Source organism: Drosophila yakuba, chromosome 2R (genome assembly GCF_016746365.2).
Source record: "Drosophila yakuba strain Tai18E2 chromosome 2R, Prin_Dyak_Tai18E2_2.1, whole genome shotgun sequence".
In the NCBI taxonomy this organism is placed as follows: Eukaryota; Metazoa; Arthropoda; class Insecta; order Diptera; family Drosophilidae; genus Drosophila; species Drosophila yakuba.
In genome coordinates, this window is record NC_052528.2 from 14,966,251 (window position 1) to 14,981,567 (window position 15,317).

Genomic DNA, 15,317 nt, shown 5'->3' on the forward strand with positions numbered 1-15,317 from the left:
ATTTTTTGCAATTTGAACGTTGTTTGCGAATGCCAGCCAAGCTGTGTTAAGATTTTGGGAGTGAGCAGAGCATTCGCACAGAATCCTTGGACAAAATGCTAAATCATCGAGGGTATTTTTATTACTATTGCAATTGCACATAAACTGTGTTGATTTTTGGGCCTTTGATAGGCAATAAATTCTTGTCTCTTTTCTCAGCAGGTTAGCATTTTGATTTTAGCCAGAATGTATTGAAACTACTCTTAAGCACTTTGTAACTTTTCAAGAATTTTAATGTGTTTCCTGACCACTTTGGTATTATTTATTTAACTTTAAAAATGTCAATCAAGTCATTGCATTCAACAAGCTGCCGACAAACGCATAAATGCATGTATTAAAATATTTCAATAAGCCAATCCCATATTCAGTACATAGTTATTGCCAATTTTTATTTACTCATCCTTTGAGCCCCGAACTGTTGGCATTTTGCGTTTTTTGTTAGCAGCTTAATGAACCTGTCCATGGCCGCCAAACGGCCAATAACAAAGTTAAAACAAACAGCATTCTCCACCCCCCTCCCTGTCTATCCCCCCCCCAAACACACTCTCCCCACCAAGTGCAACAGAGAGAAAAAAAATAAATGGGGGAGATGGTCCAATCCAACCAACCACAGGTTTCCAAACAATTACAGGCAAATTGCGTTGAAATGAAATTTTCAACGTTTCGATTTTTGATTCTCGTTCTGGTGTCTCTTCCCTTTTATTAACGGCTACACTTTTTTTTTGCGGCTCAGACTCTCTGGGTGAGTGGCCAAAAAACGTTGCAAAAAGAATGTTCATTACAATTTCGTCATAAGGCAAAGGCCAAAAAGTGGGAAAAAAAAAAAACAAAATGGGCAAAAGACAACGCACAAAAGTGTGCAACGCTAAATTGCGGCCCAGCTAAATGCAGAACAAAGAAAAAACAGCAACAACTGCAGTCAGACAAAGATTAAATGAACGCTAAACTGGCAACAGCGAAAAAACAAAGCCCAAAGGATGGGCTTTTTTCCATATGCGGGGGATGTGTGAATGGAGACGAGGTCTCTGCCAACAGCGGTGTGTACACACTCTCACACACGAGGCAGCCAGTGCTGCCAAAGCCAGATTTTATTCATTTTCGGGAGACATTAAGATGCAGGTGGTTATAAGGTTTAACTAAAGCTTCGTATCAATTTAGCTGCAGATTCTGACCCATTTGAAGCAAAGGTTTTCCTTGTATCAAATATCCTTGTTTATAGTCATCGTAACAAAAATTTTGTATGGTGAAAAATTCACAAATAAAGTTGGAGTTTTACCTAAATCAGCTCTCCTTCTTTGTAATGAGAAACTCATAGATAATAATTAGATACTGATAATGAGTTTTGAAAGTGTATTCAAAGTATATCATAATATAGCTAGAGCATGGATATAGCCAACTGATCAGTGCCATCTGCACATGGGCTAATCTCTGGGCGTTGATTTTTTGTTGCAGCTTTTAGACGCAAACGTTTATTGCATTTAGTTTTCATTTTGCTCGCTGCCGCCGAAGCCCAAAAAGGGAACTCAAACACAAAAACACACACCCCCACCCACCCCCAAAACCAAATCCAAATCCCCCAAAATGGAACCAAAAAGCTAAAAAAAAAAGAAGAAAGAAATTCAGCTAACGAGAAATTGCACTTGCCCGTTGGCCTTATAGGGGTTAAAGGGGGCGTGGGAGTGGGCGGGACTTATTTGCACATGCTGGGCGAAATTTAAGCGCTTTTAAACACAATTGTTATAAATAAACAAAACAAAACAAAAAATGTAACAAATTTCATTTCTGCAACGTTTTTGTTTGAGTTAAAATTGTATGCAAGTTTTTGTACACACACACACATATGGAGTCCTGCGTTTTTGGACGTGTGTGTGTATGTGTGTGCGGTTGGGCAAATAAGGAAATTTACAGCACTTATGCAAACTCACACAGACGCAGCTGCGCCCTCACACAGACACATGGCAATTGAATGCAATTTTGCATGAGATATTAAAAAATATTTTTTCGTCGCTTTTTGGGCTGCCAATTGTGTGTTACATTTCCGTGGGGCCGGGCGCATAGGCAAGGGGGCGTGGCAGGGGGCGGTAAGAGGAGCCATTGGCTGCACTTTTTATTTTATTACGCCTCCATTTGCGGCTGGGCCGAGCAACAATAACAAATGAAAACCGTTTTTAATGAAATTTTTGAACAAGTTTCCACCCACACCCCTCTCATCTTGGCACTCATAACGCGAGTGGGGAAAAGTGGGGGGTAAGGGAGGGGTGCACTCAAAGAAAAGGCAATGCAATGTCAATACTGTTATGTCAGTTTGCTGATCGTACGAAATGTACAACAAGTTAAGAGAGTTTTATTTTATTGCGAAATAAAAAAAAGTATGTATTTATTGGTAACATAACCCTAAATATACAGATCACAAAAGTAAATCCCACATAAAGAATATGGTAAGTTGTCATAATTTGGCCAAGTGTATGGGCGGGGGTTGAGGTGAAGAGATTGCAATATGCAGATGCTCTGATGAGCCTTCATCAGCCTTTCATTTCCGACCATTCGAGGCTCAATTGTTCCTCATTTGCCAATCTAGCCATAAAACTGCTAAAAACTTCTTTTTCTTCTTTTTCACACTCGAATGGAGGGAATGCTTTCAAGGGTTTTTCTTGGGCACACGTTGGCACAAAAGGTGTGTGATTACAATTGTTGTTTGCCCGACCGCCGCCCCCGGGCCACGCCCATGCGTCCACATATCAAGCGCCTTATTGTTGTCGCCCGAGATTCGAATTCGCATACGGATTGAGATTCAGGTTCAGATACCCAGTTACAGATACAGATACAAATACAAATACAGATTTCCATCCAGGGCCACTTGGCAGTTGTCAGACTTTTGTCAGTCTATTTGTTTGTTTGGCTACAGTTTTGCATAGTGGCAAACACCTTCGCATATTCATATAGGGATATGTGAGCATTATCCATTGTGTGTCCTCAGTGTCCTGGCCAAAACGGTAGCCACTCGCCCATTGTTCGACCGACCAATTTTTATGTAATTCAAGTGCCCAACAATGCGACAGGTAATTTCCAATGAATTCCCCCTGGTCCTCTGCTCCTTTGGCCACATGTGATTGCCCATCTCCTAAAGAATGCATGTGAGTGTAAAGGGAGGTGGCCAGATCTGCACCACAGAATAGAACAGAAGCCGAGCCGCATAATTATCGGGAAGCCCTTTGGTCGGTTCCCAGTCGTTTGAAGTGAGCAGCGCAGCTCCTTAGCCGCTTATCTTGGCCAGAAATTGGCCAGAATCCTGTGTGCGTGCATATGTCCTTTTCATGTGTGCTTTAATTTGGCCCAGAAAGAGTGTCAATTTACCACTAATATGGCATATGTAGACCAAATAGAATGCCTTACTCGGAATACTTTAGGGTTATCAGAACAGGAGATCTGGAAAAGTGTGCCAGGAATATTCGTAGATGGGAAGTCTTCCGGTTTCGCAGAAAGTACGGCTCAAATCGCATCTTTGGCCTCGGGGCCTAATAAACGTGGCCAATAATGTCGAGCGCAAAAATGCTGGCATATAAAACTTAGCTGCAGATATATATATATGCGGTTTGAATCGCCCCAAGTGCCTCAATTCAACCGCTCCTGCAATATTAGATTATGAAACCAAATGTCAAACAAGCCTTGGCCCGTCTCCTTTCGCAGTTGTTTGATTACGTCCACAAACAGTCAAGGATATTGGATAATTCAAGCCACTACGTTGGATGGGGCTCTGTCTGTTCTGTGCCCAAATGTATCCGTATCCGTGCCGCCTTGTATCTGTATCTGTATCTGAGCCTGTGTGTGTGTGTGTTGGCTGAATTGCGGTTGCTAGCCAACCTCAGCAGTTGCTCATTTGCCGCCGCATATTACATTTTCCCTGACAGCAACGGCGCGCTTCAAACTATTGGAAACTATCTGCAGCCAAAGGAGTTGGGAAAATGGCCAGCCCCGGATGGAAATGTATCAACTTGATTAAGGATTGATTTAGGTAATGCACAGTTACTTAATGCACACTTTAGTTTTTTGAGAATATTGTGGTTCTGGAACATGAAAGTTTATAAAATGATCATAGCCATAATCTTACAATCAAAATTTGTGCTTTAATATATAATATTAGAGCTACTCACCCATACCAATTTATGTATTGTTAGGATGATATATTATCTCAAAAGGGCTTTTAGCCTATAATTTGCTCACTAAGTTCATAATAAAGCTAATTCAAATTCGGAAATCCTTTGTGCCACTAACCCATCGAGTACCGACCCCATGCCCTGCTAATTGCAAAAGTCAATCGTTTTTCCGCCCCCTTGAAGCCGCTTCAAATGTTGTCAGTGGCAGGTATGAACTGCGCCCCTTTCCACGGTGGCAAGTTAGAACTCAAAATTAAATATCCCAGTTGAAAGAAAAGCTATCAGCTCACCACTAACCCCATGTTCATCCTAAACCCCAACCGCTCAACCACCCAACCGACCAAGCCTGTAACCTGCAACCTCCAACCTCCACGACATCTTCCATTTTCGCCGTGCCCCCGAGGAATGGAAAGAATATCCGGTAGACAATGGCAGGCAGACTGTAAGTAGACGAAAACTTTTTAGTTGGATTATGTGGAGGGTAAGAATGAACGCACACACACACACACACACACACACACACAGATACTCGCATTTGCCACCCATTCAGCTACTTTGAACCCACACAACGAGCGAAATTCATTTTATTACTTTGATATATTAGATTTAATGGTTAAGAAAAATGTTGCCAACAGCATCTATCCCCCGCCCCCGCTCAGCTTGTGCCCCCACACCCACCCCCTTGGGTCTATTGTGAAAAGTGGGTGTTTGTGGGTTGTTGTCGTCGACGCAGTTAACCTTATTAAAAGGTGAACACAGTCATGGCACCAGAGAGAATTGCCACAATGTGTTTACACGCAGCTGCTGCCGAGGGGGACGAAGTGGGTGGCATGGGCGGAGTGGGTGGCATGGGTGTGGTGGGGGTGGCTGGTTGGATGGGCTGCTGGTGGAGGGGGTAACACGATAATGACCTCGTTGGCCTCAGTCCTCTGAGTGTGAGTGAAACGACGGGACATCCAATGAGCTTTCACCAGCGATGCGCATGTCCCGAGAGAATCTCTCGGTTGGAGAGAATTCTGCGAGAGAAATCGCAGCTGGAGGATATCTTCTGCCGCCCACACATCCCCCCCCCAAACCGGCCCCAATTGATGTGCTAATTTAGAAATTACAATGAAGTGCAGTCTTCAATGAGTTTGAGTTTGAGTTTGGCTTTGATTCAATTTGTCATTTCACACTTGGCCTAAATGGCTTTCGGTTACAAGAGGTGGGGTTGTAAGAATGGCTCCTACAGCAAAATTAATTGAAAGTGTCGAAGAGCACAGACAAGTTGGACTTGAATGGAAAAAGGGGTTCGGAAATGCGACAATATTGATTCTCAATTATTTGCAAGCAATTTAAAATGTTCAGTAAGGCAAGTTACAAGCATTATAATTTTTTAAATATTTTAAACAGATGATTTTCCTAGAGCACTATTTAGCATGAGGTCTATTTTTCTTTCTCTCAATCAATCATCTAATGTTCCATAATTCTTGTAAATTGAAGCGTCTTGATAGCAGATTACATAACGAGTTACAGCTACTTAAGAACTAATTCCCCGTATCTTCATCGCTCACATCTCGATCCCGATGCCAAATGGGCAATCAGATTGCCCTTGGATAAAAAAGGGCATGTCCTGGGCTGGATTGAGGATAGAGGATCGGCAATTAGTGAGGAAGCAGCCTTTTTTGGCTGGTTAGCAGTCCTAATGAGCCGGCGATTACGACTAAGTGCGCTGATGATGCTGCATAAAATGTTCTGGCCGTCGTGCATTATGCATTCCACATTAGATTATAGATAGATTCGGGGCTGAAGATCTGGGCAGGTAGGCAATCCTTAGTTCAGAGTGATGCCCTCGCCAGCTCTAAATTAAACGAACATGCAATCGGATTTCTGAATGAAATCTGCATAGGGAATGCGTCCTATGAAAATATGATTAAGCGCCTCGGCAGACTAACCCTAATCCTGTGTCCTGCGTCCTGCGTCCTGTTGAGTCCAGTGTCCTGTGGCGTCATACATCTGGCACATTAATGAGTCCGGTCAACGCTTTGTCCCGCTTACTTGTTCACAGTTTTCGCGGAAATTACGTGTGCGTGCACTTTTCCCGATTTTCCCGGCTGAAGGTGCCGCGATCCTTGGCTTTGTTTGGGTTCGGGGCACAAAGGAATTGTGTAAGTTTCAACAAATTAGAGAAGATAAATCCCTGTCCCCGGCTTTGTTATCATTGTAGCCGGCGTTTTAGCTCACCACGCATCCTTCGGGCATTAGATGGTTTTTTCGGTAACCACTTTTGGCCACTTTTGGCATCCTTTTGTTATGCAACCAGTGGGTGAACCAGGGTTCTGGGCTAAATCTTGGACAGAGAGCCCTGTGCAAATCCCAGATCTAAGTGGGTGATTTAAACAAGGCTGAGCTATTTTCGCTTATTTAATCGTAGCAAACCCGGACTATACATATTATAGATCTATTTTTGGGTAGTATTATTTACAACATAACATTTTCATTTACAGAAATTGGGACAGAGCTTCACTACATCTACTAGTTGATTGAATAGTTTTAATTATATATATTTTATGAAAAATCTTTGTAATAATAATAGAGATTCCAATACTCATTAGTGAAATCAGTTTCGTGCTGTACCTGTTATTTGAAATTTAATACTGCCGAGATCCTACGAGCTGAGATCAGTTTAATCAATGAACTTAGGGTCCGATCCGGCCACAACTCCTTGCTAAGTAAAGGGATTCATTGATCGTTTGGCTTGTTCAATGAAACCACGGGCTCATTCTCAAGATCGCGGGAATCCTAGCCATAAATCTATCGCCGAAATGGAAGCGGAACTAATAAAAGAGGTCCTGGCAAATGGCCGACTTGATTCAGGTACCAAGTTGGTGGCAATCCCGTGAGTGGTTCAACCTGTTTTGTGATTTGTGGATGAGCCGGGAAACGGGAGGGAGAGGAATATACTAAGAGAGAGAAAGAGATATATAGGAAAAGGGGGAGAGGGTGAAATAGTTTTTAACAAGCGAAATTTGTGAAATAAACACAATTAATGAGCAAACCATGTTAGTTACAACTACCGAAGGAGATTGCACGAAAGAAGGGGTATAAACGAGCAAGGTGTCAAGGGAAAGAACTGGAGAGATTTGATATAAAAGAGAGATAGAGAGAGAGAGAGAGAGAGGAGGCCAACACCCCTAAGCCAAAACCAAAAGCTACCTGCAACCCAAACTCACGCACACCGAACGAGCCAACCCAACACACAGATACACGGCACTGAGATACTGAGATACTGGGGGAAACTACCCCGACAGCAGGCGAGAGAGAGAGAAAAAGAGTGCGAGTGGAAAAGAGACGGCTGGCGTGGCAGGACATGGGCGAAAGCGAAGGATTGGAACTGGGAATCGGATTCGGAATCGGAATCGAGAGCGAGCCTCGCCCATTTCACTTGCAAGCGAAAAACAGGCAACGTATTTAAACCTACGGGCCACAGGAATCGCACTCAGTCGGTGGTTGTTGATCGTCACGAGCACAACTCGCACTTAGTTCACTCGATTCAGCTCATTGTAGTTCGTCGCAGTGGCTGTGCGTTCCGTATCAAAATCAATTCGTCTAATCGACTAAATTACGCGATAATAGCAATTAATTAAACAATTTTCAAATCGTGCTCTTTAAATACTGTGAAAATACACAAAAGTTGCCAAACCCGAAAATCCTGACAATCGTTGACAAAATAAGAAAACCAACATTGAGCAAGTGAAGTAAACCATCTAAAATCCGCTCGGTTTGTTAGCAGCTCTCCCGGTGGAGCTATGATGACCACGACGACCTCGCAGCACCACCAGCACCACCCAATCATGCCGCCAGCCATGCGCCCCGCCCCCGTTCAGGAGAGTCCTGTCTCACGCCCCCGCGCCGTCTACAGCATCGATCAGATCCTGGGAAATCAGCACCAGATCAAGCGCAGTGGTAAGTTGAAAAGTACAAAATGTAAATTGGGGATAGACCACTAGATAGTAAAAGTAAGGGGTTCCTTTTTACGAAAAACATCGATTGCCGTCGGCGATCTGCAGTTTTCTAAATGTTTTTCATTGAAAGCTTGGAAAGAAACACATCCCAGATACATTTAGAAAAAGTTACTCCAGATGCCTAGAGAACACGCAAGGATTTTCGTAGGGAACCTGAATAAACAGTTTAATATTCCTTTGTAAAAAAAGTATAGTATTTCGTTTTTAAATCTGTGTATATTTCTTAATTATCTATTTAAATTGTTGACTCTGTATACCTTGAATGGATTCAGAGTTATTTAGCCAGAATAGTAAGTTAATTATGGCTTAAACACATTCATTATTATAAAAATTCATCCCGCACATCTTAAACATAATGAAAACATCCTGCAAACGATACAACTTACCACCCGCTGGGCAAAATATCACGCTAGACTTTATGCAAAGCCAATGAGCTCCCCCCAATTTGGTGATCCAAAAGCCGACCCCGCCTGCTCCACTGACCACATCAAATAGATGCTTTCGCAAAGGAGCCGGAGCAGTGGAGTGGCAGAATGACATTGCCATCCATATCATATGCAAATTGCTCGCAAGGGACATTTTATCATAGTTGGCATGTGAGGGCAGGACAAAACTTTCCGGCAAACACCGAACTCGGGGACTCCACCCAGAGAGCAAAAAGAAAACATATCATGACAATGGGAGGTGTTCGGCATGTCGGAACTCTTGTTGTGGGCGTGGCCAAGCAGCAGGAGGCAGTTCGCTCAAGGATCTGCTCGAAAATAAAAAGCAAGGAAAAAAAGAAAAAAACACTGTATCAAAACATATCTGGCCGGATATATCGCATGGAGAGCGGGGAAGAGCAATTGCGTCATTAGACCCGTAATTAGATTGAAGTCCTCTGAAGAGGAGGAGAGAGAGGAGTGGTGGAGGCTCGAAATTGCCTGGCAGGATTCAGAGGAATCACGGCACCCATTGGTCCATTGGTCCAGGTTGCAATTTGGCGACAACGAGCGGCGTGCGCACCGCAGGACACTGCATCCTGTGAGCCTCGTAATTTGATGCTCGCTGGAAATTACCTTCTTGCCACAAGGGGCTGCGTAAATGTTACGAAATACGATAAGGATACAACCAGGACACGGGCGTCCTGCTGAGCGGGGACGTGTCCTGGTGCCATTGTGAATCCGATTAATTTGAGGTTCATTAAAGTTTGATTACACGTTTTGGCTTGGCCCGAAAAGAAACCGTTTTGTGTACTCACAAAATCGTTTGCCTTCATGTTTCGTGTGAAAGGATATTTATATGGGGTAGGGTGGTAAAACTTATTCTGGCTTTATATTTATTTGTTATTGATTGCCAAATCAATTTGCGTAGCTTTCAAGCACTTAAAGGATTTGAATTTTGTTCGAGATTGCTATGGAAAAAAAGGGGGTTAAAATTCAGGATATAACTACTTCAGCCACAATTGAATGAACTTCAATTTCTGCAGCTGCCGTTTGCCATTCGATTCTCGAAGTCAAATGCGAAACTTTTTCGTTTCCCCACACTCGAGTTCAATGCGAAATTGTTTAACTTTATTTCCCTGCCACTTTTTTCCGCAGATACTCCCAGCGAAGTGCTGATTACGCATCCCCACCACGGCCATCCGCATCACATCCATCATTTGCACAGCAGCAACAGCAACAGCAACGGCAGCAATCACTTGTCGCATCAGCAGCAGCAGCAGCAGCAGCAACACCACTCGCAACAGCAACACCATTCGCAGCAGCAGCAACAATTGCAGGTTCAGGCGAAGCGAGAGGACTCCCCAACGAACACGGACGGCGGCCTGGACGTGGATAACGATGACGAGCTGTCCTCGAGTCTGAACAATGGCCATGATCTCAGCGATATGGAGAGGCCGCGAAAAGTTCGAAGGTAAGTGCAGCAGCGAAAATCCGCTTAGCAGATCAAATCGTATTTACCCATTGTCGGGCTATTAAAAAACATGCCAACAAAAGGGGGAAAACTGCTATACCATCCATCTAACATGCCGCCCTTTGCCTTTCCACTGATTTTTCACAGATCTCGCACAACATTTACAACATTTCAATTGCATCAGCTGGAGCGAGCCTTCGAGAAGACCCAGTATCCCGATGTTTTCACAAGGGAGGATCTGGCCATGCGATTGGATTTGAGCGAAGCACGCGTGCAGGTAATTGAAAATGCTCTTCGATTCACGCAATTATTTTCGAATTAAGTTCAACTCCGTTGCGCCAATGTATCTGTATCTGTAGCTGTATCTATATCTGTATCTGCCATCTAACAAGTTCAGGCTCTGCTTTTAAATATCGCAACGTTCGCTAATAAGCGAATAAACCACTTTCAGAGTATGGGAACTTGAATGGCTAGATAAGAACTGGCGAAACAATCGCCGAACCCAATTTGTAAATGGTCTTTGAAACACTTAAGCCCCACTTTGTATACAAACACGGTTAGTTCTAGTCGGAGGAGGGTTGAATCAAGGGTGACGAGTCCTGTTTTCCATAGGGGTTGGCCCAAGGACATTAGATATTGTGATTTTCCAAATGATTAAATTGGCCGCGCTCACATGGTGTTGGTATTTTTATTAACTCTACTTTCGGGTAAACAATTAAAGTGGCTTTGGGTGCTGGCTGTCGGCAGGACACGCGGCTAAATACACCCGACTACACATGTAATTAGGGTGTCCTTTCGCTTCGAATCGCATACGATTTGATTTCAGTTGTGAAACGCTTTCAAACACTTCACATCTGATTGAGCGATTCGCTCAATTTCGATGTTGTTTGTTGACAGGGACAAAAAAAAGAGGGAAAAGTATCGCCTGCTACAGAAAATCCAAAAAAAAACAGTGAAGAGAATGTGAATGTGAAACAACTTGACCTAAGCACTCACATGGGGATTACCCGCTTCGAATACAAATTGTCCGTTTCACGGTCGTCATCCGCATCCTCACATCCGCATATCCGCATTCGCATCCGCATCCTGCCCGTCCTTGCACTTATTCGTATCTGTTAGCAGATTAACTGTAATTGGTCATTGATTCGCATATGCAGAGCGTTTCGGGTACTTGAATAGTAACCGACTTAGAGTTGCCCGATTCAATACGTTATTTTTTGTTTTTTTTTTTCCTGCTGAGTTACTGATAGATACAAAGTATCCAAAGCGTAATCCCCGCTTGTTTTGGGGTTGGTAAGTGGGCAATTATTTTCGGATTTGCATGCTCGTTGTGTGGGGCATTTGGAAAAAAAGGAGTAACCAGCGACTTAACTCCCGGGTTAAGTCAAATTTTTATTGTCGAGTTGGGGTTTCACATGCAGATATTGAAAGCGAATTTGTATCAATTTGGAAAGGTTTGAAACAAAGCGTTTTAAAGCCTTAATAATCTGAAGGAACTGCAGCAATATCCATTTCTAATATTCCAAAATAATCAAGCGGCATCTTCTAACACACTTTTTTAAAGCACATAATTTTTGAGTTTAGAAACCGCTTCATACAGTTTTTGCGACAGTTTCTTCTGTCGTTTTGATCGCACATGTGTGATAAATGCTGAACGGATATCCGCAATTCAACTTTTACTGCCTGGCTGCTCTGGCACAGTGGTTTAAGTTGTTACCATTATAATTGCTGCCAACTGACAATTAAAAAGCCCACAAAATCGCACACTCACACACACACACACACAGCACTTAAAGGGGAATGGGAGTGGTGGGCGGCGGGTGGCGTTTTCCCAGCAGACACACACAGGACACAGGACAATAATTGGCAGCAATTATAGCAAGGAAATCGTTGCTAATTTACTACTCGCTCAACTGCACACATTGTTGCAGATTCTGGGTGGCTGAAGAAGGGGGTTTCATCTAAATACAGGGTGTCTATAATTGCAGAGCCTCCTCTATTGTCTCGAATTCATCTGTGCTCGGTACAGACAGTTGTCAAGTGATTTCAATTTACAAACAATTAATTTTGCCATCAAAAACGAGAGCCTCGAAGCTCGGACTGAAAATTCGTCGCCCCCCAAAAGGCGGAAATGTATGTGCAGCCAACGCCTATTTTGTGGATGGCCTAGGGGGCAAAATTTGCATAGGGGTGACATTTGGGTGGCTGGCAGTGTTTGGTCCACCCCAAAACCCAAGCAAGTGTCGAAAAATGCATAAGACACCCTTTTGCCCGAAGAGTGAGACAGGCAGACAGAGAGACGGAGAGACAGAGAGCTTTGCAAATCAGAGCAGAACACTTCCGATTGGATGCCATTGTATTTGACCTCCCCCGTCCCCCTCCACGACGCCCAAGTCCTTTGGCTCAGACGCTCGAGGTTGGAGGAGGCAAAAGGACCTGTTCAAGGACCAAGTGCTTCCAACTTTCCGAACTCACCGATTGATAGATTAGGAAATTGTTCGGTTTCTGGTCAAAGTCAACGCAATTACAAGTCGCTTGCCAAGGCGCTAGTTTTGTAGAACTAATCAAGTTTAGATGGCAAGTTACCCTTTGACAAGTAATTTTCAAAAAGCAAGTTATAAAAGAAAATTACTCTCTTAGATGACTGCTGTTTCTGCTTTATCTATATCTAATATCTTTTTATTAGCTCTTAGCCTATAATACCTCAATTTCGAGGGCACCACATTTGCATACTTACAACTCCATCTCTAAACTCCCTTCTTCTCGTGCATTTGCAGGTGTGGTTCCAGAACCGTCGGGCTAAATGGCGCAAACGTGAGAAGTTTATGAATCAGGACAAGGCCGGCTACCTGCTGCCAGAACAAGGTGAGTTAACCACCCCCTCATCTCGTCACCTCCTCACCATCTCACAAATTCACCCCATCAAATCCCAGCCATCATCCACAACCCACAGCCCACCCAGCGATACGCATTTGATTTGTCCGCAAATTGCCAAATTACGTGTGCAACATAATTAGGAATTATGTCGCTTGTGTCACCACCACCACCACCACCCTCTCTCTCGTTCTCTCTCAGACCTTCAACTAACGAAATCGCCCTTTTGCCGTCCGCTTTCAGGTCTGCCGGAGTTTCCGCTGGGCATTCCCCTGCCGCCACATGGACTTCCGGGCCATCCGGGCTCGATGCAGTCGGAGTTCTGGCCCCCGCACTTTGCCCTCCACCAGCACTTCAATCCCGCTGCAGCCGCCGCCGCCGGCCTGCTGCCCCAGCACCTGATGGCGCCCCACTACAAGCTGCCCAACTTCCACACCCTGCTCTCCCAGTACATGGGCTTGAGCAATCTGAATGGCATCTTTGGAGCGGGTGCAGCTGCAGCGGCGGCAGCCGCTTCCGCCGGCTATCCGCAGAACCTGTCGCTGCACGCCAATCTTTCGGCGATGAGCCAGGTGAGCCCGCCCTGCAGCAACAGCAGTCCGCGCGAGAGTCCCAAGCTAGTGCCTCATCCCACGCCGCCCCATGCCACGCCCCCAGCGGGCGGCAGCGGGGGCGACGGTCTGCTCACGGGCGGACTGATCTCGACGGCCGCCCAATCGCCCAGCAGCGCGGCAGGAGCCAGCAGCAACGCCTCCACTCCCGTTTCCGTGGTCACCAAGGGAGAGGACTGAATGTTGTTCCGTGATATTTGGATTCGTTATGTACATATATAGATACACACACACATATATACTTGTAGATATATAGTTTTATTCATGGTCACATAGCCCACGCACTGTAAGATATTTGCAGCTTTGTCTATTGCCAAAGTTAACGTAGTCGTAACACCTAAAGATTCATCTATCTGTAAGCGATCTTCGGGCGTAGTCTATCCACTAAGGAAAAGTGTCGAGAAATAAACTATATGAAAAGAAACTTGTTGCGTTTTATGGGTGGCCTAAGCACTGAACACTGAACAATTACTAGTGATTCATTAATGATTCGATAAGCCGGATGGAACATGATTAAATATATCGAATTGTAATGGAATAAAGCTAGGTTTATCAAAAGATATTCTAAATGGTAGAAAATGTTGTTAATAATTTATATTCCAAAAGGAGCTATTTAAACTAATAAATGTCGCCAAGTATTCAAGGATTCGTTTTCGCTATAAAGCTATAAGTTCTCACTCCCAGTGATCTTAAGTTATGGCGTTTCTTGAGTGCAGTCCTTATTAACAGGTCCTTCAAATGTTCAAGCCTTGAGCCTTGTTTGCAATATTTTGATTTCCAATGCCAAAATTAATCTCCCGGTCAACTTCCGTTAACCGAAGCACTTTTATAATTTTCCGCAACATACTTCGCTCTCCCCTCCGCGTTGCAAATTAATCGAAAAAAGTTGTGTACCTTAAGTAGGGCTTATGAGCCTACAAAGTCCCATTATAAATCGCTCAAATGTTACAATTGATTGTGTACAAACTCGACTCGACCTTTCCTTTTGCCAGAGTCAAATGAAAGCGATCTTGGGCCGAATATCGGGGATATACGACGACCTACCCCGACAATGTGAAGGGCCAGAGTTCAAATCGTATAATAATCTCGATATTATGTCAAAATTGCCGAGCGCAGGAAATGTTGCATAACATGTGAAGAGCAGGAACCCAAGAAGCCCAAGGAGCCGGAGAGCGAAGAACAATGGGAATCCAGAAGGAATCTATCGCATTGTGCCAGACAGCCGTGATCCGTGGAGGAAATGCAGCTCTATGGGCTGGATGTGTGAGCCGAAGGATTTGCAGGCGAATTCAAGTGGTGGTGGCTGCACAGGAACCAGACCAAGTCCTTTCATTCGAGGCCGCATGCAGAGCTAAATGCTATATTGATATCTCGTAATTTGTGCCATAATTACTTTTTAATAATTTCGCACAGCGCTCGTCCTCGCTGCAGGATATCGCATTGTGTGCGCGATGGCCTCAAATTTAATAATAAAACGCCGTCAAGTTCCTGTTCCAGTTCGATTCTCTCTGAGATTCGCACTGAGATTCGGATTCGCATTCGCATTCGGGTTGCAATTTGATTACACTTACCACTCTCGGTGTTTTGGGCATGGGCGAGGTCAGAGCCAAATTCCCTGCACAAATAATGATGAGCGAAATGCGCGACTTAACGGATTTGTCGCAGTCAAAAGGATATGCCCGAAAGGACGAAGCATCAGCAGGAGCAGTCAGCACGACGACGTCAAAAGAAGCTCTCAT

At 44.2% G+C, this 15,317-nt stretch overlaps 1 protein-coding gene across 1 annotated transcript; it reads left to right on the forward strand.

Moving 5' to 3' along the window:
* Positions 1 to 7,659: 7,659 nt before the first annotated feature.
* On the forward strand, positions 7,660 to 14,002 carry LOC6530728 (homeobox protein orthopedia). The gene is made up of 5 exons (XM_002091583.4): positions 7,660 to 8,138; positions 9,778 to 10,093; positions 10,241 to 10,370; positions 12,871 to 12,958; positions 13,211 to 14,002. Exons 1-5 carry the CDS (start codon positions 7,982 to 7,984, stop codon positions 13,756 to 13,758), a joined length of 1,239 nt encoding a protein of 412 aa, XP_002091619.1. The 5' UTR covers positions 7,660 to 7,981; the 3' UTR covers positions 13,759 to 14,002.
* Positions 14,003 to 15,317: the final 1,315 nt, after the last annotated feature.